Source organism: Schistocerca nitens, chromosome 1 (genome assembly GCF_023898315.1).
Source record: "Schistocerca nitens isolate TAMUIC-IGC-003100 chromosome 1, iqSchNite1.1, whole genome shotgun sequence".
NCBI lineage: Eukaryota > Metazoa > Arthropoda > Insecta > Orthoptera > Acrididae > Schistocerca > Schistocerca nitens.
The window spans coordinates 1,299,959,770-1,299,983,711 of NC_064614.1; the positions used below are offsets into that span (position 1 = coordinate 1,299,959,770).

The following is a 23,942-nucleotide window of genomic DNA, read 5'->3' on the forward strand; positions in this document are numbered from 1 at the left end:
AAGTGACCACCCTGTTGCTGAACGCACTGCCAAACATGATATCCCTCATCTCAATGACTGCTTCATAGCCTGTGCCATATGGATCCTTCCCACCAACACCAGCTTTTCTGAATTGTGCAGGTGGGAACTTTCCCTGCAATGCATCCTACGTTCCCGTAACCCTCCTGGCCTCAACCTTCGTTAGTCACTGTCCTCACCCATCCAGCCCCTTGCCTGTTCCCATTCCAGCACTACAAAGCCATCATTTCACCACCACATCCGATCTTTTAATTTCTTTTTATTTCTCTCCTTACCGCTACTTACACCCTAACACCCCCCCCCCCCCTCGCACCTCTTCTCTTCTGCCCTCCATCTGAACTGCAACACGTGACTCTCCGCCACTCCCACCATACTATCCCTCCCCCTCCCCGTCCCAGTCTCCTCCTTCCCCCCATCCAGTCGCCACTCCCATCATACACTGGTGCTGCTGCTCGCAGAGTAGTTTCAGCTCTCTGAGACTGCAGACGTGTGTGCAAGTTGCGCTTGCATGTGTGTGTGTGTGTGTGTGTGTGTGCGCGTGCACGCGTGTGTGTATGTGTGTCTACTGCTGACAAAGACCTTAATGGCCAAAAGCTATAATTGTGTGAATCTTTATGTTGCGCCTATCGCGAGTCAGCATCTCCACTGTATGGTGAGTTGCAATGTTCCTTCAAATTCCATACTGGATTTTCCACTGTTTGAAAAGCTGAAATTCCTTACTCTATTTTCAAATGTCCCTTGACATGGGAAACCTAGGAGAATTCCGCCACTTTATTCCTCATACCCTTGAAAAGATGAGTGAAATGGTCGATAATGTTAGTGGTGTTGAGAAATAGCTGAAATCATTGAAATTGATTGAAGCTCCAGGGCCCAGTGGAATCCCTATTAGATTCTATACTGAATTAGGGGCAGAGTTAGCCCCTACTTATAACTATAATCTTTCATAAATCCCTTTAACAAAAAATAGTGTCCAGTAGCTGGAAGAAAGCATATCACACCCATTTACAAGAATGGTAGTAGAAGTGATTCATGAAACTACTGCCCAACATCCTTGACATCAGTTTGTTGTAGAATCTTAGAACATAATCTAAGCTCAAACATAATGAGATATCTCAAACAGAGTGACCTCTGTGCTAGCCAGTATGAATTCCAGAAATATCAATCACACGAAACCCATCTCTCGCCTTTCTTCCAGTACATAAATAAAACTTTGGGTCAAGGCAGTCAGATAGATGCAGTATTTCTTCATTTACAAAAAGAATTTGACTTGGTACCACATCTACACGTACTGTTAAAAGTACGAATATATATGGGGGTATCAAGTGAAATTTGTGACTGTATTGAAGAGTTTTTGGTAGGAAAGACACAGAAGTTATCTTGGATGGAGGGTCATCATCAGATGTGAAGTAACTTCAGTTGTGTCCCAGAGAAGTGTGTTTGGTCCCTAGGTGTTCATGCAGTATATTGATGACATTGCAGACAATAGGAATCTCACACTTTTTGCGGATGATGCAGTTACCTGTAATAAATTACTGTCTGAAAGAAGCTGCATAAATATTCAGTAAGATTTCAAAGTGGTGCAAAGACGGGCAACTTGGTTTAAATGTTCAGAGATGTAAAATTATGCACTTCACAAAACAAAAAAAAGTATCCTATGACTGTAATATGAACGGTTTACAGTTGGAATCAGCCAACTCATACAAGTACCTGGTTGTAACACTTTGTAAGGATATGAAATGGGACGATCACATAGGCTCAGTTGTGGGTAAGGCAGGTGATAGACTTTGGTTTATAGGTAGAATACTGGGGAAGTGCAACCAGTCTACAAAGGAGATTGCTTACAAATCACTCATGCAGCTCATTCTATAATATTCTTAAATTGTGTAAAACGTGTACCAAATGGGTCTAACTGGGGATACTGAACATATACAGAGAAGGGTATCATGAACGGTCACAGGTTTGTCTGACCCGTAGGAGAGTGTTACAGTGATGCTGAAGAATCTGAGCTGGCAGACTCTTGAAGATAGGTGGAAACTATCCCAAGAAAGTTGAAATGATGACTTTATGAATATACTACAGTCCCCTACACACCACTCACATAGAGATTGTAAAAACAAGATTAGAATAATTACAGCATGCACAGAGGCATTGAAACAATCATTCTTCCTATGTCCCATAAGTGAATCGAGTGTGAAGAAACCGTAATAATGGGTACAATGGGGTGTACTCTCTACCATGCACTTCTCAGTGGTTAGCAAGGTACAGCTGTAGATTTAGATGTTGATTGTTACTTTCTAGGGATCCCAACCAGATAATCTGGGTGTGATGGAATTTTGTTAGCTATGTGGTAGTGTGTTTTAGAAAATAAGCTTCGTTGTTTGTTCAGCACATAATTAAACAGTGGAAACTTCAGGTAGGAAAAGATAGATGTAGGAAAAGATAGATTGCTACTTACTGTAAAGATAACATGCTAAGTTGCACACAGGCACAATTAAAAGATGCTTACATGTAAACTTTTGGCCACAGCCTTCGTTGGAAAATGGGAAACACACACCATTCATCCACACAAGCAAGCACACCTCACAAACATATAACCCCCAACTCTTGCAGCTTGGGCCACAGTCCATCTCCTGGAGTTGGCAGTCACGTGTGTGTGAGGTGTGCTTGCTTGTGTGAATGAATGGTGTGTGTTTCACTTTTTCCATTGAAGGCTGTGGCCAAAAGCTTATGTGTAAGTGTCTTTCAATTGTGCCTGTGTGCAACTTAGTGTTCTATCTTTACAGTAAGTAGCACTGTGTCTTTTCCTACCTTGTCAATATGTAGTTAGTTACACTAAGGTTTGTGAACAAGACCATCTATTCTGGTCCTACCCTCGAAAACTAAAGGATACTTGGCTATACTTGTGTGCATTACATAACTGTTACTTATATTTAGAGTCAGCTGTTACACATTGTGATGTAATTTACTCTGTGGACTTCACTTATTATTATTTTTTTTTTATTCAAGTCGTTATTCATGTATTAGCACTGTGATTCTGAAACTGTTTTTAATGTACAAAAACATAGAAAGCAATAAAATTAACTTATTGTTTTTTCTTTCACAGCACAGCTGTGGTAGTAAAATTTTTGGTCTTTGTTAGCTTTAACTCTAACAGATGACTCCAAGGTGACTTTAATTGTTCTGAAACTTTGTCAGTTGTTGAAAAATAAATGGGACACAATAATTAAATCACACACACACACACACACACACCAGCATCATTAGCAAACAGGCACAGATTTCTGCTCATCCTGCTTGCCAGATTATTTATGTACTGTGTCTAGAAAATAATAGGGATCCTATCAGTCGGCCTGGGGCACTCCTGATGAGACCCTTGTCTCTGATGAACACTCACCAACAAGGACGAGACTGGATTCAGTTATTTAAGAAGTCTTCAAGCCAGTCACATATCCATATGCTTGTACCTTTGTTAACAGTCTGTGATGGGGTACCATGTCAGATGAATTTCAGAAATGTAGGAATATGGAATCTGCCTGCTGCCCTTATCCATAGTTCGCAGTATAACACCTGAGAAAAGGGCAAGAAGAGTTTCACACAAACAATACTTTCTAAAACAGTGCTGTAGATGGACATAAGCTTCTCAGTCTCTAAGAAATTTATTGTATTCAAACCAGTGTATGTTCTAGAATTCTGCAGCGAACTGATGTTAAGGATATTGGTCTGTAATTTTGTGGTCCATTCTTTCACCCTTCTTATATAAGGGAATCACTTGCACTTTTTTTGCACTGGGTGAGAGATTCACGATAAATGCGTGCTAAGTAAGGAGCCAATGCTGTGGAGTACTCTTTGTAAAACCGAATTGAGATTCCTTCAAGACCTGGTGACATTTGTTTTCAACTCTTTCAGTTTTTCCTGTATGCTAGGTATGCTTATTACTAATTCATCCATATGGGACCCTATGCGATGGTCAAGTGACATTATATTTGTATAATTCTCCTGCATGAATGATTTCTTAGACACGACAAGACTTGTTAGTGAGTGACTGGATGGAAGCCGTAGACCAACACAACAGTTTTACATAGGATCAGACTCCCAAAAAGATTTTGGGTTTTGCTGTCATGGTCATGAGACAATTGAGTATATACAAGAGATAAATGAATTGTTGAGTGAGTTTGCACATTGTTTCAATAGTGATGATTTTGATGTTGAGATGCCAAGCCTGAAATTATCTGTAGTTTTCGTTTGAGAGAAATTCACCCAGACAGACTCAAATCCTTATCTTTAGAAAATATTTGATGCTCTTTCTGATACCAATGATGCATGTACACTTGACAGTAGACATATTGTTTATCTTACTTACTTTCTTGTGAGCTTAGGTTTAATTTATGATTTAACTACTAGTACATAAAATTTATGGATGTAAACTCTCAGATTTTCATGATGTTTTGCATTTTTTTTTTCTTTCTCTTTCAGACCTAAGCGCTGGGATGAAAGTCTTGAGAAACCACCTTTGGATTATTCTGAAATCTTTGATGAAGATGCTGGACAGATACCTGGCGTAACAATTTGGGAAATAGAAAATTTTCTTCCTAATCAAATTGAAGAAGCTGTGCATGGGAAGTTTTATGAAGGAGATTGTTACATTGTTCTTAAAACAATAATTGATGAGACCGGTTCTTTATCCTGGCAGATATATTTTTGGATTGGAGAAAAAGCAACAGTGAGTTTTTAGAGCTCTTACTGCTTTGGTAGATGTTCTAACAGCATTCTGAAATATAAAAATGTGAAGTAGATGCAGACGTGTGACTGTCTGTATAACAACTTGTTCTCCACTGCAGTAGTTTTCATAAATATCAGAAGCCATTACTTTAATTCGGAAAAAAAAAGAAAAAGAAAAAAAAATCATACATCAACGTGAATCACATCAGTGATATAAAATTTAAGAGTCCATTAGTTCCAATAACAAAATTTCGTTTTGCCCTTTAGGTTTCATAACGTCTTGCTGGCACCAGTGTGTAGTTTTGTCAGGTGCTAGTGGTCTGCTGTAGTGTACTTCACTATTTCACTATTTGACAGTGCTTGACATTGGTCATAGTGAAATATTAAGCAACCAGAAAGACATCTCCCAGGTTAAAAATTAAAACAATGTTGTATGGCTAACTGTTCATACAATAGCTACAAAAACCTCAATAATGTGCTCTGTAAATGTTCTGGCAGAGACTATTGTCTGTACACATCTGTAACTCTGAAGCCCTGCCCCACTGACTCATAGTGGCTTCTGTCAGAACATGACAGGAAAGACAAGGAGATAGGCATTTACCCATACTATTGCAGGGAATCGTAAAAATGAGTGAGGACATAATAGCTATACAACGACCTTCAGGAAGTGAAATGTATGATATTGCTGATAAGGCACATTTAAAAGTAAGGGGAAACTGATGATTTCTTCATTGGGGAGGAGAAAGGGATATGTTGAGTAAGTTTACAAGGAAGGGTAGGTCACTCATCCTAGGGTCTGCCCTTCCTTTTAACTTTCTCTAATATCCCTCTCTCCAACTTGATGAAGGAACTGTTACTCCTGAAAACTGCGTTCCTTTCATATATGTCTTATCAGCAGCACTGTACATTTTGCAACATGAAGGTGAGTTTTCTAGATTGAATTTTCCTGTGAAACACTTGCATATACAATGATCATTAACAGGTCATCCAGTCTTTGTAAAATAATTATACATTTAAAAAAAATCCTTCCCCATGAGTCATACACATGACAGGGTGTGGATTCAACTCCTACAGTGTGTTAACTGTAAGACGGCAGAGTTGTGAGGGGAGTGCGGGGAGAGGAGGAAGCAAGCATTGGCCGGCGAGGGGTGAGGAGCCGTTGGGAGGGAGGGGGGGGAGACAAGGCACGCCTACCAGTTGCAGTGCTGGCACTACAAATTGCGCGTCATGCTTACACGAAAGCAGATGAAAGGCTTGGAAGTAAAACTCGCTTTAAATGTTGTTCGTAAATGAAACTGAAATTGTCATGTATATTAAAATCTATATATATAAAAATGAATGTATGTATGTTTGTCTACTATGCGCTCACAAGCCATTTATCCTATTGCAATGAAACTTTGGTGAGTTGTTCTCCGAACACCCGAAAAGAGTAATGAAAGCAATTTTTTCTGCTCCCTTTCCCTTTCACAGCATTCAGTCACACGCAATATAATTTTGCGAGCATCGCTACGTAATACTGGTTTCCCTCTAGCCGTAGGCCTACCGGTAGGGGTTGTTGGCGACTCCCGAGATGGGCCAGCAACTGCCTCTTCACTCATTTTGATAATGTTTAGCACAACTGCGCGATAAAAACACGCAGAACAGTACAGCGAAAAACAGTAACGAAGCAGACGACAATCGCTACCTTGTACAACACAGTCAGCTACGTAATGTTGGTAGCAGTTGCAACTGCATGCCTACCGAAGCCTCCCGACGTTTACCGACTTCTACCGATTCAGGACTAGGGAGAGGTCTGCCATCTACAAGTTTACACACTGTAGTGCATACAGCTGTTCAGAAGAACTGACTAAAGTCCTGCCAGCATAACTGCATGTAACATCTGAAATAGCCTGCAAAAGCAACCCCATTGCTCCTTTGATCTGCTGTACATTTATGCATAATGATATGTATGTGTCCCCTAGAAGAATATAAGGAAAGGGTAGATTGCTACTCACTCTAAAGATGAAATGTTGAGTTGCAGACGGGAACAACATTTAGCTTTTGGCCAAAGTTTTCTTCAGAAAAGCAAAACGGCAGTTCGAACGGCAAATCATTTCTTGTGGACAACTCTTTCACTTTTGCAGATGAATTTTTATTTAAAAATTGGTAGCTTAGGAAAAAACTAATATTTATGTGTAATACGACTGAAAAATAATGTGTTCATGTTAAAACTGACTTGTTCCACATTATTTTAATCAAAAAGTCATTCATATCATACAAGCAACGTGTAGCTGACTCAATAACTAGATACCAATCTCATGTGTCATGTCACAAATTGTTGAACATACACTACTAGTCAAAAGTTTTCGATTGTCCGTGGTGAGAACTATATACTTTATTTCAGTTTTCAAACACTTCATACACACTAAATAGACCAACAAAAAAGTTTTCTCTCATCATCATGAAGTACAATACATTTTGGTTTAGACTTAGCCTCTTCAAAGAAACCACCTGTTGCCCTTATAAAGCTATACAAACTCTTGCCATTCTGGACCTAAGATTTTGTAGTATTTTTGCAGATATTGCAGTCCAACAAGTGTGTAAACTATTCCATAAATCTTCAACATTAGATGATCTCAAGTTTCTTATTTCCCTGTCAAGTCCATCCCGTAAGAGTTCTGTGGGATTTAAGTCATGTTATTGTCTTGGTCAAATATCACTCTTCTGTTCCTCACATTTCTCTTTTCTATTGACCTATCCTCTGCATAATTTAGAAGCACGTTTGGGATCATTGTCCTGCTGCAGAACAAATCCACTAGCAAGAAGTCTCTTTCAAGGTGGATTGCATTGTTGATCAGCATTCTCTGATAGCATTCCTTGTTTAATGTTCCATTAATTTTCAGTAGATCACCGAGTTTATCACCCACAAAATATCCCCACATCATGACTGACGTGCCACCGTGTTTCACCATTGGCGTCACACGCTGAGTCTTTGTACGTTTTCCACGAACTCGATGAATAAACATTCAACGATGGCCTCCAAATTCTTCACACATAGATTCGTCCATTAATAACACTGTGGACCATTGTTGTACACTTCAGTTTTTATGTCGTTCTGCTCATTGCAACCACAGTAAAAGTTTTTTCACTGCTATACACCCCTTTAAATCTTGTTCACGGAGACAGTGATGTACTGTTGAGACAGAGATTGAAACTGCTTGCATACTATTTATTTCTTCACAAACTTCAGGTGCAGTATGAGCCTCTGACATTTATTCTGTGTGCATATGAACTAATCTTTCCTTTATCGTTTTACTCAGGGTCTCCCCGATCGTGAAACTTTTGCATTGGCACTAGTTTGCCTGAATCACTGCAATGTGGACACTGCTCTAGATTGGGCTACATCAACTTTTGTTGTTATTGCCTACTAGAATAGCTTTCGTGATGCAGAGCTACAGTTATAGCACATTTTTCAATACCAGTCTCCTGCTTCTCTCTCATTTGGAGGCTATATGGCATGAACCTGTTGAGACATATAAACAACTCAGTGCACTGTAAACTAACACAAACTGATTGCTGCACGGACAGCTGAAGGATTGAGGCCTGTTCGAATAGAACTGTCTTCTGTAAAGTCACAACACCAGTGTTGTTGCGGGTAATCATCAGCTCCCCTCTATGCGAACAACCAGCCAATTATGTAACAAAGGTACCTAGTTCTTACATGTTTGTATTTGTTTTATTGAGTGGGGTTATGATAGAATAACAAAACAAAAACCCTGTTTTAAGTACAAATCTATAATTGTCTTAGGTGATTGAAAACTTGTGACTGTAGACTTTCAGTTGCCAAACTTACATCAATTTCTTCTTCAGTAGAAACATCGTAAACTGTTTGGCACCATTTTCTTTTCAGTACACATACTGCATACTTCAACTCCAACTCCAACATGCGTGAATGGAAAGAAAGTCACATGGCAAGGCATCCTCGTCTTTCTCCTTTTATTAAGTTTCACACTTCTGTGCTTTTATGACTATTTGATTCTGTGTATCTCCATATTCTTCTTTTGTAACAGGTGTTCATCACCAGAATTTCCATTTTTGTGCATTACATTGTTTTTTTTTTTTCTTTTTACAGTTACCTTCTTGTCAATGCATTAACATCTGTCTACTTCCAGTCCTCTTATTGCTGCCCTCCTCCCCCTCTTCCCTCTTATTTTCTCATCCCCACTCTAGATTATACCTTGTCCCATGCAACTTAACTCTTGCCTTGGTTTTTCTAAACTGAATAAGCCAATTTCTGGGTGGTTCCTTTGTATAAGACTTAACCAAATTACTTCCCAATTCTTTCACAGTCTGTGCATGTGCTTTGTTAAAATTTACATCATCATTTTTGATGGATGTTAAATCTTAATCTTCCTAATGCCTGCTTTGTTCTTACAGTTCTGTATTTGTCTCTGAAGTGTTGCAAGTTCTCAGTTGCCCCTTTCATCCTACACCCTTTGACTTTCTCATTCACTAAGCACCTTATCATTAAAATCATATATCTGATTATGGCTACTTACAGCCTTACTCACAGCCATGTAAGCGTTTTCTGTGCTGTAATCAAGGGGAGATGAGCTGGTGAGAGGTCTGCAAAGATGTAACCAGGATTTTGTCAAAGGCAGGGGGGTTCAGTTTGTTAAAAAGTATTTTACAAAGACTCATGTTTTTCATTTATTCTGAAAATTTCCATAGAGAACAGTAACCCTTTTATTTGAAATTGATCTTGGAGTTTTTACCAAGTGGAAATATAATCTCTAGCTTAGAAGTGCTGTACATTGGCAAACAACTAAGAAGCAGTCGTGCTCCAATTTCCCTTTACCATCCTAGGTCATTTTACACTCTTCTCCTCTCAGTCTGGATTTGAGCTGAGGGAGTGATTAGGAACACATGAGAGCTAATATTTTGGGCACCATGATTATTACTGATAGAGCTTTTGGAATAAATAATCTCTGTTCGACAGAGAAGCTACAATACTTTTTGATGGAGAAAATGCAAAGAATCTGTAATTTTTCAACCTACATCTACATCTACAATTACAGCTACATGGATACTCTGCAAATCACATTTAAGTGCCTGGCAGAGGGTTCATCTAACCACCTTCACAGTTCTCTATTATTCTAATCATGTATAGCGCTTGGAAAGAATGAACACCTATATCTTTCTTATTTTATCGTGGTGATCATTCCTCCCTATGTAGGTCAGTGTCAACAAAATATTTTCGCATTCGGAGGAGAAAGTTGGCGATTGGAATTTTCTGAGAAGATTCCATCGCAACAAAAAATGCCTTTCTTGTAATGATGTCCAGCCCAAATCCTGTATCATTTCTGTGACACTCTCTCCCATATTTCATGATAATACAAAATGTGCTGCCTTTCTTTGAACTTTTTCGATGTACTCCGTCAGTCTGGTATGGATCCCACACTGTGCAGCAGTATTCTAAAAGAGAACGGACAAGCGTAGTGTAGGCAGTCTCCTTAGTAGGTCTGTTACATTTTCTAAGTGTCCTGCCAATAAAACGCAGTCTTTGCTTAGCCTTCCCCCACAACATTTTCTGTGTTCCTTCCAATTTAAGTTGTTCGTAATTGTAATACCTAGGTATTTAGTTGAATTTACGCCTTTTAGATTAGACTGATTTATCGTGTAACCGAAGTTTAACGAGTTCCTTTAAGCGCTCGTGTGGATTACCTCACACGTTTCATTATTTTGGGTCAACTGCCACTTTTTGCACCATTCAGATATCTTTTCTAAATCATTTTGCAATTTGTTTTGATCTTCTGATGACTTTATTAGTCAGTAAATGACAACTTCATTTGCAAAAAACCGAAGACGGCTGCTCAGATTTTCTCCCAAATTGTATATATACCAGGTGTACCGGTATGAAATGAGCGTTAAGATACAAATGTGTCGATAGGGATCACTTGTTGTGAACAAGCCTTAATTTTTTTTATTTTTGTTCGGTTGGTATGACATCTGTCAAAGATATTTAGTATACGTCAAGTCATGGAACAAACAACATCATATGTTTTCATCGTGTTAACAATGTCGAATTTTGCACCAGAAAGTGATGATTTGCGGAAAGAATTAATTTTTTGTTTTCATTTGAAAAAAAGTGCTGCAGAGTCGCATCAAATGCATGTCGAGGCGTATGGTGATCATGCTCTATCAGAAGCAACATGCAAAAGATGGTTTCAACGGTTCAGAAATTATGATTTTGATGTAAGAAATGAAGAACATGGAAGACCACCAAAAAAGTTCGAAGATGCCGAATTGTAAGCAATATTGGATGAAGATGATACTTTGAGCCATAAGCAAATGGCAGCAATGCTAAATGTTGCACAACAAACAATTTTTGACCGTTTGAAAGCTATGGGAAGGATCCAAAAGTGTGGAAAATGGGTGCCACATGAATTAAATGAAAGACAGATGGAAAACCGAAAAACATTTCTCAAATTTTGCTTCAAAGACATGAAATAAAATTAATTTTGCATCGAATTGTTACTGGCGATGAAAAATGGATTTATTTTAAGAATCCTAAACAGGAAAAATCATGGGTTAATCCGGGACAACCGTCAACATCGACTGCAAAACCAGATCGATTCGGCAAGAAGACAAAGCTCTGTGTTTGGTGGGACAGAAAGGTGTGGTGTATCATGAGCTTATAAAACCCGGTGAAACTGTGAATACTAATCGCTACAGACAACAAATGATCTATTTGAACTATGCGTTGATTGAAAAAAGATCAGAATGGGCCAGAAGACATGGCAAAGTAATTTTTTTACTCGACAATGCACCTGCACATAAAGCAAAACTGGTTCAGGATACAATCAAAACACTTGGCTGGGAGCTGCTACCCCACCCGCCGTATTCGCCAGACTTGGCCCCTTCCGACTACCATTTACGAGGGCGGTTCAGAAAGTAACCTCCGATTGGTCACAGTGCGGGTTGTGGGGGGAGTAGCGACGCCATCTGTGCGTTCACGCACTCAACAGGTCAGTCGGCATCAAGCCGTGGTCGAGTGAACGTCGTACCTGCGCTAGTTTAGTTTTTGTGGCAGTTTGAAATGTGTGCTGCAATAGAAAACCCCGCCAAATGTGAAGTGTGTGCTGTCATAAGGTTTTTTACAGCCAAAGGATATTCTGCAGCAGCTATTCATCGTGAGCTTTGTGCCGTGTACGGACCAAGAGTTATGAGTGAAGGAGTTGTCCGTGAATGGGTACGTTTATTTAAAAGTGGATGAGAAAATGTTCATGATGAAGAGAGGAGTGGTAGACCATCATTGGTGACTGACGAACTCGTTCAGACAGTTGATGCAAAAGTTCGTGAAAATTGACGTTTCTCAATGTCGGAGTTGTCTACTGGTTTTCCACAGATTTCTAAGACTCTCTTGTACGAGATAGTGACAGCAAGATTGGGTTACCGTAAGTTCTGTGCACGATGGGTGCCCAAAATTCTTACCGACCACCACAAAACTCAAAGAATGGCCTCTGCATTAGACTTTCTGTCACGTTATGAGGACGAAGGAGAACCATTGTTGAACAGAATCGTGACCGGTGACGAAACCTGGATTAAGTACGTGAACCCTGAGACAAAAGAACAATCAAAGATGTGGGCACATTCAAATTCGCCTACCAAACCAAGAAAAGCCTCGCAAGATTTTTCTGCCAGAAAACTGATGGCAACGGTGTTTTGGGATGCCAAAGGGGTGTTGTTGGTTGAATTCATGGAACGTGGTACGACCATTAATGAAGACGTGTACTGTGAAACAATAAAAAAGTTACGACGGGCTATACAGAACAAACGCCGTGGTATGCTGACTTCCGGTATCGTTTTTTTGCACGATAACGCCCGTCCTCACTCTGCTCGCAGAACAACGGCCCTTCTTGAGTCCTTCAAGTGGGACGTTATCAACCATCCATCTTACAGCCCAGACCTGGCGCCAAGTGATTATCACCTCTTCATGCATTTGAAGAAATGGCTCGGGTCACAGCGGTTTGATGACGACGAAGAGCTCAAAGATGCGGTCACAGGCTGGCTCCAGGCACAAGCGGGTGATTTTTATGCAGAAGGAATTTAAAAGCTTGTGAAGAGATACGATAAGTGCCTCAATCGCTATGGAGACTATGTAGAAAAATAGTGCAAAGATGTAGTTGTAAGATGTATATATTAAAATATTTTTATTTAACTTGGTGTATTTTTTTAAATCAACCGGAGGTTTCTTTCTGAACGGCCCTCGTATTTTCATCATGGGACACGCATTGGCTGAGGAACACTTCGATTCCTACGAAGAAGTTGAAAATTGGGTATCTGATTGGTTTGCTTCAAAAGACAAACATTTCTCCTGGCGTGGTGTCCACAAATTGCCAGAAAGGTGGTCAAAATGTATAGAAAGCAATGGTCAGTACCTTGAATAAAATGTTTTTACTTTTCAATTCAAAATTAGTGTTCATTTTCACAAAAAATGCTCATTTAATACCGGTACACCTGGTAGATAAGGAACAGCAAAGGGCCTATAGCACTACCTTGGGGAGCACCAGAAATCACTTCTGTTTTACTCGATGACTTTCCATCAATTGCTATGAACTGTGACCTCTCTGACAGGAAATCACAAATCCAGTCGTTAACTGAGATGATATAAGCATACAATTTCACTATGAGCCACTTGTGTGGTACAGTGTCAAAAGCCTTCCGGAAATCCAGAAATACAGAATCGATCTGAAATCCCTTGTCAATAGCACTCAACACTTCATGCAAATAAAGAGCTAGTTGTGTTTCAGAGGAACGATGTTTTTAACTTACTGGTATAACTTAGTACTCTGTTCTCATTAATGAGCCTCAGTGCTTCTTCTGAACCTGTAAGGTGCTATATTTTGTATTTCCCTTAATTGTATATCATTATTTGATACCCATTGAGAATTGAGTACATATTAATAGTTTCAGCCTCAGAAATGTCAAATGGTTCAAATGGCTCTGAGCACTATGGGACTTAACATCTGAGGTCATCTGTCCCCTAGAACTTAGAACTACTTAAACATAACTAACCTAGGGACATCACACACATCCACGCCCGAGGCAGGATTCGAACCTGCGACTGTAGCAGTCGCGTGGTTCCGGACTGAAGCACCTAGAACCGCTCGGCCACCACGGCCGGCTGAGCAATGTCTATAAAAATGTTATCAATCAGGGTCCTGCTATCTTGCTGCATGGAGGCTGGGAAATTTACCACTGAAATCAGACTGAAATAGCCGAGCAATGATTCTGGTTCATTTTTATTGTCAGAAACAAAAGAAACCTACATTGAAGGGAAGGTTAAAAAGGAAGGGCAGGTCATACAGACACCAGGTCAAGAGTGACAAGTGATTCCTGTGCTCTTGAAAACGACATGGCCAAATTCCTTCTCTGTTCTTCCCCCATAAGAGCTAACAATATGTGGGTATCTTTCATCCTGGAGCCTGAGTGGCCTGACCTCCATAAGGAAAGAGGATAGTATCAAAAGTACAAAAGAAATTTCATCCCCTGAAGGTCAGGCTTTGGTTACCTATTATTATTTCCTGAAATGAGGGACATCCTACCCGAGATATTTCCCACCCCACCTGAAGTTGTGTTCCATCACCCACCCAACCTCCACAACTTCCTATTCCATCCTTATGCGATACTGAATCCCAACCCCTTGCCACAGGGATCATAACCCCGTGGAAGACCCAGGTGCAAGACGTGCCCAATCCACCCACACAGCACTTCCTATTCCAGTCCTGTCACAGGTTTATCCTACCCCATCGTGGGCTGGGCCACCTGTGAAAGCAGCAATAATTGCACAGCTTTTTATATCGGTATGACATACCAACAGTATGTAAACCAGGATGAATAGCTACCATCAGACTGTGCCCATGAGCAAAGGAGACCACACTGTGGCACAACATGCAGCTGAACATAACACACTTGATTTCAAGGGCTGCTTCACTACCTGAGCCATCTTTGTCTTTCCCTCCATCACCAACTTTTCTGAACAGATGGGAGTTATCCTTGCAACACATTCTCCATTTCCGTAACTATCCTCCACCCAACAATTTCCACCCCCCCTCCCCCCTTTTCCCTGTGCCTCTCCTTTTTCACTTATTCTTCTCCCCACCCCACTGCCCCACAACCTCCTGACAGTGCATCTGTTGGAATTCTAGTCTCTGCACTCTCCACCAGACAGTGTTCGTCTCTCTCCCCACTCGTATACTACTATCCCTTCTCCTTCCCCACCCCTTCCAGATTGCTGCCTGCATCCCGCTTGATAGCTGCCTGAGATGCTGGAGTTGATGGTCATGTGTGCATGAAGTGTGTTTGCTTTGTGTGTGAATGATGTATATATCTCTTTTGCTGGTGAAAGCTGTGGCCGAAAGCTTTATGTAAATGTCTTTTAATTGCGCCTGCCTGCAACTTAACATGTCTTCTTTACAGTAAGTAGCAGTCTGTCTTTTCCTACATTGTTGATATTCATACCTGGAGTTTTAATTGTTTGATTTTTTACCATATAATTTTATATTTTTCCCAAGTGAATTTTGCTTTTTGTTGCATTAAGTAGTTTATTTTGTTGTGAGAAAAGAAAAATATTTTCAACGGGCTTTTTAATACAGTTAAAGCAAAATACAAATGTTTTCGGTTCACAGCTGGACAAGCGTGCCTGTGCAGCTATTCACGCAGTCAATCTGCGGAACTTTCTTGGTGCTCAGTGTCGTACTATACGAGAAGAGCAAGCTGATGAATCAAATGAATTCCTCAACTTGTTTGACACAGATATCACATATATTGAGGGTGGTCGCACGTCGAGTGGTTTCTTTACAGTGGAAGACACGGTAAGGACGAAAGTTAATACAAATTTTGATTGAAAAAGTCATTACAGTAAACTTCATTTATTACTACTGTAGCTGCACTGATTTTTCTACAGTGAGGAACTGGTGCAAAACTATTTACAGTCTAACATAATTTGTTTAGTGCGCAGAAACTATTTAGTATAGTATCAGTGGTGATAGTATGGGATGTGAATCTGCCGTGAAGCATCCAAATATGCTCTGTGGAACTTGGATCTTGAGATTTACTTGCCTATTTTGTGCACTGAATTGTGTGCCTTTGAAGATGAGTCCAGTGTGGCCAGAATGTCAACACTTTTAGGGTGAGATCATTATCTATTGATCTAGTTTAATGTTGTATGTCTAGTTTAATGTTGTACGGAAGTGACATCTATTTCATTGCTGTAGACATGGGTAGTCATAGATGCACATAGTCAGATATTGCCTTCTCTAAGGACATCTCTGTCATTACACATTTGATGGATGATAATGGCTTCTGGTTATTTCCAAATCAAAATATTTCTCTCATTTTGTAAATTAAGTTGGGTTTCATACATAAACAGGTAAGTCTCTTATAACACTGCTGAGAGGTGAATTTTACTTAGGGAATTGGTTCCTATTCACATACATATGATCTTATTGGTGTTTTCTGCTCACAGTACTGAATATCACACTAATAGGATTGCAACAGAGGCAGTGTGTTGTCAGGATGGGGCTTTCGTTGTGTTCTTCAAGTGCAATGCAGCAAATATAGGTTGGATGGACAGAAGAGAGAGAAGATTGTAAGAGAGCTGTACTATTTGCTAGTCAGCACCAAAGCGTCACAGAAATACCCAAAAAAACTACTGAGAAAGCTATGAGGGAGACAGTACTTGCCTCAAAATTCTGATAGCACCAATCCGTTCAAGAAACACATTCCTCGGCCCCCCCTCCCCAAATTTTAACTTTGATAATGATTTTAAGGATATGGTTACACAAATTTAGCTGAAAAGAGGTTTCCCTTGACACAACAGAAAAGAACAAAGGATGGGAGATGAGATCTTTCCCATGGTGCAGAGCTACTAGAAATGCAGCATTACTGGAGGAGAGGGAAGTCAGTTATGCAAACTGCAGCATTGTAACCTATGAAGAATTGCAACCTATGGAGAAATTTGCACCAGTCGAGGGGATGCAGTTACGAGACACTGGATGTGCATTCATTAGAATGTGGTTCAGTCCCCCCTCCAGCCATCCAGATTTATGCTTTCAGTGGGTTTTCTAATTCACTTAAGGGAAAATGCTATGGTGGTTCACTTGAAAGGAGATGTCTGAGTTCCATCTCCCTCCCTACCTAATTTAACTTGTGCTCCAGTTCTAATGACCTAATGTATTACAACCTAATATTTTGTGTTTTGTACATGTCTGCATGCTACTCAGTGCCTCTTTTGTTTTATGAGCATTGTTTTATTCTCATGTAATGTTCAGCTGTCCTCCATCTGAAGACTGATTTGAGCATCGCAGTGCTTTGCTAGTCATTGTCCTATTTTTGCGTCCAACGAGTGGTCTAGAAGCAGAACAGCATATTATTGAGGAAGGTCCATACAGTTAGCTACAGTGGTGATGGCTAACTGAATGTTTTAAAGGAAATATATGAACAGAAGGCAAGACTTGGACAATAACAATCCTTAATGTTTGTCTGAGCAGAAGTAAAAGATTATATGGATGTCATTATTCCTGACTGTAAAGTTCCCCTAGAGGAAGGCATGCAGGTAAGTAATGATGTAAGTGTTTCAAATGAGTTCCCAGAACTCTTAACTTCCCAAGTCCAGGCCCCAGTGTGCCCTACACAGGAACTTTTTGGGATGACTGACTGCTTGACGGGCACCCCTGTCTTTACCTTTATACTGTGCAGCAGGCAATGTCACCTTTCCACGTTGGCATTTCTGGAAATCGCGCTGTGAGGCCTCGTGTGACTCTGTAAGGTCACCATTCTACACTGCCAGCACTGCTGCCCCAGGTAGCCTCCATGTCAGTATCTGGCCACACCTAAGCTGATGCCTTTGTAGCAGTATTTTCTTCAGACCCTCTAGCACAATCATTTGTTCTGCTTTCTGCTCTTTACCTTTCAAGTGTTGCATTGTCCCTATATGCGACATCTCCCCCCTCTGGGGACACAAGTTTTATTCACATATTTGGAAGAAGTATGCTATTGCTGTACAGAAAGAATATGTAACTGGTTTACACTAGTTTTCTGGAAGACATTCACTGTACTATAAATGGACACTTTGTATCACAATTACAATTTTCTTCCAATCTGCCTATTCTTAGAACACTTAGATATGGTCCCGTTTCTTCACCTTTCAAGTGTCTAACAGCACTTCACAAGTACAAACAGGCATATGAGAACAATAAAAAATTATTTCTTCATTGTCTATTGAGGTCTCTTGTCTAGGACAATGACTAACTACATCCCTGTGCATTGATTTAGCATGAATCAGTCAATTTACATGCATAAGATCGGTGATACGTGACTGTTGGTGACATTTATTTTCGAATTAGATGCTCAAACTACCTCACCATTTGCGCAGTGTATCCGTGACATTTTCCTAGATATTTTAGCTTTCCTGTGCCTCAGAGCGCAATGTCGATTGGGTCTTCCTTTGTGGCAGATGACAGTATGCATTCATTCACAGTGGCAACAAACAGCCATTCATTGTTACTCATTGGTGTCCACAGACTTTCATTTAACATATTAGCTTCTGCACGTAGTCCTTCGGAACTTCTCATACTGGTTGCAGCATCTTAACCTCGTGCCTCTTGTGATTGTATCTGAATAAGGGTATAAATTCTTCCTTGCGTATTCTGATTCTCTGATCTGCTGTTTTACGCTCTAGTCACTCATGGTTGCTCTGCAGTTCACTGTTTTTACTGTTTGTTAAAAATGATAGCAGTTATGACTCTCAAGAACTGCCTGTCAGTGCTGCTTTTATATTCAGCTATGTGTCAGCTCAATTGCTTCATTTCCTGTGTGATAATCTCTTCATTTTTTGCTAAGGAGCACAATTATAACTAGTTAAAGTTGTTTCAACTGAAAGTCAGAGTAGCTGTTTTCTGTTCCCCTTCCCCATCTGTCTTTGCCTTGAAGTACGGTACGTCTAACACTACAAACAATATTTTGCTGAATTTGCCCACAAAGCTTAAGATCCCTCGCTTCCTTATACAGGATTCATTTTGTGCCAGATGTCCAATTATACTTTGTGCTTTTTTGCTTTTTATTACGTGTCAGTGTAATGCAAGTTCTGCACTTTTACATTCTGGTGCAGTCATGTTCAATAAAGCCAGCATATCTTTACAGTATCGAATTTCTTGCCTTGCGAGAACTTCTGTGAGTTCAAGTCTCTATTTCATCTGTAGCAAATTAAAATAACTCGCAATCCTGCAAGTTAAATTGTAAATTTTCGCATTTCCCATGTTGTCATAATACGGTGTGTGTGATGACTGGAATTTTGTCCCGTATTGCTCAACTCCAATTAGCAGGAGAGTAATGCCAATGAAGCACGATGATGCCAATACCTGGAATTACAAAAACGTCTTCAGTTTGTTGGCATGAACTGTAAGATACTCATTTCTTATCAGACAGATTACAAAGCTCTCTTCATTTGTACTGTTGTATATGGACCTCACCATTGTGTGTCTGACTTACACAATTTGCTTCATTGTATGCTCTCATCGTACAAAAGAATTTTATTGCCAAAGCAGAACTGGTTTGAATTCTGTGTGCTAGCATAATATTCCTTATTTTTTATTTTGCATTGTGCATTCTGTATTCTTGCACATCAGTACATTTCTTGCATGTGCTCTTTAAGCTGTGCCACATAATCATTGGAATTATACCTCAGTCTGGCCAGATTCCTTTGTAATATCCCCAGAATGTTACATACTCTTCCAAAGAATAATTCATGTGGCATGTATTGTATCATATTGTGCATCACATATGGAACCCAAATGTCCTAGACTGATTGTACTCATTTACTTAGTCTCAACATCTCTGTTAATATTCAATGTGACCTCTCTAATGCTTCATTTGTTTGAAGACTATAGCTTGTAATCCAGATTTGTTGATTCTCAACAATACGCACATTCTTTTCATGGTTTTCATGGTTTTGATAATAAAATTGCTTCCCATGTTGCTCAGCGCTGCTGACAGTATTCTGTTGCACAGTATAATCTTTTGTGCTAGCATCTGCGCCACCATGTTGGCATTTTGCTGATCAAGAGGTTCAGCTACCGTAAACTTGGTCAGTGTTTTCTGAGATGTAAGGATACACTTATTTCCTCTGTCCATCTGGTTCAGTGGCTCTACTATATCAATACTGCACCTCTTGAAAATGTATCCCACAGTCTTTGTGGTCTCTGAAGTCTTCTTTGTGCGTCTCCTAGTGAGTTTATTGTTTTGACAACTTTTGTATTTACAGATGTATTCTTGTATATTTTACTTCATACAGTTCCATACTCTGTGTATTTTTCTTACTTCATATGTTTCCATACTCTGTACATTTTTATTTGTTCATGGGTTCTTCCTGTGCCTTCGTGTCCTCTCACTGGAGAAGATACTGTTTTAGTACTGCAGCTTTCTCATCCTCATTTATTTCTTACATTGGTCCTGGCTCAGCTGTCTTGCATTCTGTGTTCTTCGTGGTTGGAGTTCCTGCCTCTTCACTGGCGCCAACAGCGCTGCTGTCTTCACCTGCCTGTGGGCCCCTGACCCATGCAGTGAAGTCCTCTCTCTTCTGCTGCCTCCTGACCTGGGGTACTGACATCTTCCAGTCGCGCGCCAGCCGCCACGACTCCTCTCTCTCACGAGTATGATTAGTGACTTGGTTCCTTTTGCCACTCTTATAAGTGATCTGGTAATCATATTCCCTCAGATTTAACTTAAACTTAATTAATCTTGATGCCAGAATTGCTGCCTTCATATGTTCGAGCGTTATGGTCAGTACATACTAGGAACTTTCTGCCAAAAACTTACAGTGTTTCGATTGCCCAACAGATGGTTAACATCTTCCTTTCAATATCACTGTACCCTCTTTCTGCCTTATTCAGCATCCTCAAGTTGTAAACAACAGGAAGACCTCCTCTGATCCTTCCGTGACTTAAAACAGCCAAAGTAGTTGTCTGACAAGCATCCATTGTGATTATGAAGTCGTTTCCCAAGTCCAGATACTACAGTATTGATGGACTGATCAGCTTCTCTTTCAAATGTTGGAAAGTGTTTTCTTGCTCGACACCCCAGGTGTAAGGTATTTCCTTCTTTAATAATTCATGTAACGGCTTTGCAGTTATGCTGAGGTTGCTTATAAAATTTCTAAAGTATCCATTGATGTCTAGATTTTTGTTGTTTAGGTTATGGATAGTATTTGATTACTTCTGCGAGCCTGGTTTCACACTCTCGGCCAATAAAATATGACCCAAATAACATACTTCTTTTTGTAAAAGTTCGCACTTGTCCACCAGTAGCTTTAATTTCTGGAGCCTGCCTTTCAAATATTTTTGTCAGCCACACATTATGTTGCTCTAATGAGGAGTCAAATATCGTCCAAGTAGATGAACAACTTGTCACCTTGGAACACTGTCAAAACAGAGTTTGTCAGTTTCTGAAGCACATACTGTTCCTAATTTGTATTCATAATACTCGTATGGTGTACTGATAGCCGTTTTTTCTCAGTCCTCTTCATCTAATAAAACTTGGTAATAGCCTTTCATTAAACTGAGTGTCGAGACATACTTAGCCTTTCCCAGACCGTCAAGACTGTCATGCATCCTCGGCGATGAATAAACTGAATTTAGAAAGATCTGATTCAGTCACCTACAGCATGCAACTGTACCCTGTTTTTGCTTTCCATCTTTTTCAGGACCATTGTCAGTAGAAAGTTCCATCCACTTTTGCTTGATACTATGATGCCATCCTCTAACATCTTTTTAATCTCTGGCTGTGGCATTCTTTTTGGGTTTCCAGTATTCTGCAGGGCTTTGAGCTAACTACCCTACCTTCTGCTTCCAATGTCCAAGTTTAATTCCATGCTTAATACTATCTGTGTAAAGTAATTTGTCTCCTGGCAGATGGAAAACCTCACTGCACACAGTGCATAACACTACAACGAGTGCTTTCTCTTCTGTGTTCAAATAACTAACATTAGCGTTCGAGGTGGTTATAATTGAACTTCTGCTACTTGAGAGGGTCCCCGCAAAAAACGAGCAATCATGGGACAGTGAAACTTTGTGGAAACATTTGTAAGGACATGTGGAAGAGAAATAACAAATAAACTGCTAAAAGAAACACATTTTAATTTCCACTCGAGAGGGTAATATTTGTTAACTGCATACCATGTTTACATTCCAGATTAGAAACGTTGCTCATTGTGATGACTCTTTGCATTCACGACAGCCTGGAACTATATTAGAGATACCATTTTACGATTGTTTGCAGCACTTTTCAAATAGTGGACCACAGAATGTTCAGCTGTTGTGACAGAGCTCATGCACTACTTGAAGGCTGCACATTGCATCCAGCATTGTCAGCCATGGCAGCAGTAACTTCTTCAACAATTTGTAGTTCAGTTGGCCGTGGGCCTAGGGAGCAATTCCCAAATTGACATTTAATTTGAACTTACGAATTGTGTTCTTCAACTCTGGTGTGGGAAGAGGAACTATCCGTATTCCTGGAATGTGTTTTTTGTTGTTGTTCTAATAAACCAGCTTTACGAGTGAAGCCCTGCTCACATGGTCCAGACCCATGTTAAACTGTCTGCAGCTGTAATGCACACTGATGGTTATGTTTCAGCCTTACATCATCGAACCAGCACCAGTGCCTGACAGCAATTTGTGACACGAGCACTTCTAAGTATGCACATCCTGCACCATGCAGTCTGCACTTCATTCCTATAAAGTAGCACGCCCATATGATAAATTGTTGTTCATCGTCACTGGCTCAAGTAATAAAAGTTGAGTTATAAACATCCTGTACTTATTTATGTTTTCGACTTTGACTTGTCTTTACCCTAGTGACATGACTCACTGTGATCTGTTCTCGCTCCAGTACTGCTTCATCTGGGAGCAGAAGGAATTCTGCTGACATTGTTTCATTGTAATTTTCAGTACACTTGTAATGCATTCACATGATTCTAATGCACCAGGTAGATACACACCCTTGGCGATCTCCTGTTTTTGAATAATGATCTCTCTCATTCTGTTCGTCCCTATTATGTTTCGCACACCTGTTGTTTTTGAGGCCTTGTTCTTAACATTGTTTTGCTTTGCTTGTCTCTCTTTATATTTTCTCTGGCAATTTCTGTTGCATGCTTCTGTTGTAGGACAACAGATTGCTTTCTGCCCCTACTCCCTCTAGTATATGTACATATTTTTAATTTTGTGCTTAAACACGTCTCGAAAGGCCCATCTCTTTCCTGTAAATGTGCTATGCGGAGCTCCCATTGTGGCTCTGTCTTAATTTCTCTGCGCGCTTTTCACTCCACTTCCGAACCTATTCTGAAAGAGCCATCTCTTTCCTTTACCTGCACAATTGAATGAGCAGTTAAACAGTCTCTCTAGCTACTTCTCAGAATTAGTCTCATTTGTGCCCCATTATTCACAAGGAATCTCAGGTAATTCTCCATGCCTTCCAGGCAGTCTAGTTCTATAAACTCACATCTGGTTCTGGAATCAACTATTAACATCTTTCTGGACAAGGCGTAAGATGACTGCTTCATTACCTCCTTACTTACTTTCCCAAAGGACAGGGATTTTTTTCTGCAGAGTTTCCTTCTGTGCATGGCAAGTGCTCTCTGTGCATTATATTGGACATTGATTGGTTCGTTTGGATGTAAAATACATCATGGTTTCCGACTGTACACATTGGCCTACAAGACTTACAGTTAAACTGCAAGCGTGTCAGTACCCCCAATTCACCCATTCTCCTACAATTTTGTGGCGCAACTGGCTGTACCTTTATTATTCTGTTACCTGGACGATCATCTCACACCATGTGATCTGGTTAATCGTACCTTTACTTAACTTCCACATGAGTGCAAGACTGCCCTCTAATTCCAATTCTCTCGTGCTACCTCTTACAACCTCTCTATAGTAGTACTGTTTTGCTTGCAGCTTTTAACCCCACTGTGTTACGCTATCCCCATGTTCTTGCCGACTCCCAAACATCTGACATGTGTGGTAAGCAAGTGACATTTTGCTGTCACAATTTTCTATTAATAAGGCACACGCATTATTGTGCCCAAGACAGAATCTACATCTACATCTACATCATACTCCGCAAGCCATCTATTGGTGTGTGGCGGAGGGTACTTTCGGTACCACTGTCTG

General features: G+C 40.1%; 1 protein-coding gene across 1 annotated transcript in view; it reads left to right on the forward strand.

Annotated features, from left to right (window-relative positions):
• Positions 1-23,942, forward strand: part of LOC126202413 (protein flightless-1) — a 194,232-nt gene that overhangs the window by 96,363 nt on the left and 73,927 nt on the right. Inside the window, exons 10-11 of the mRNA XM_049936864.1 lie at positions 4,492-4,738; positions 15,408-15,593. Of these exons, the coding sequence (XP_049792821.1) occupies positions 4,492-4,738; positions 15,408-15,593 (433 nt within the window). The remainder of the gene's footprint in view (positions 1-4,491; positions 4,739-15,407; positions 15,594-23,942) is intronic.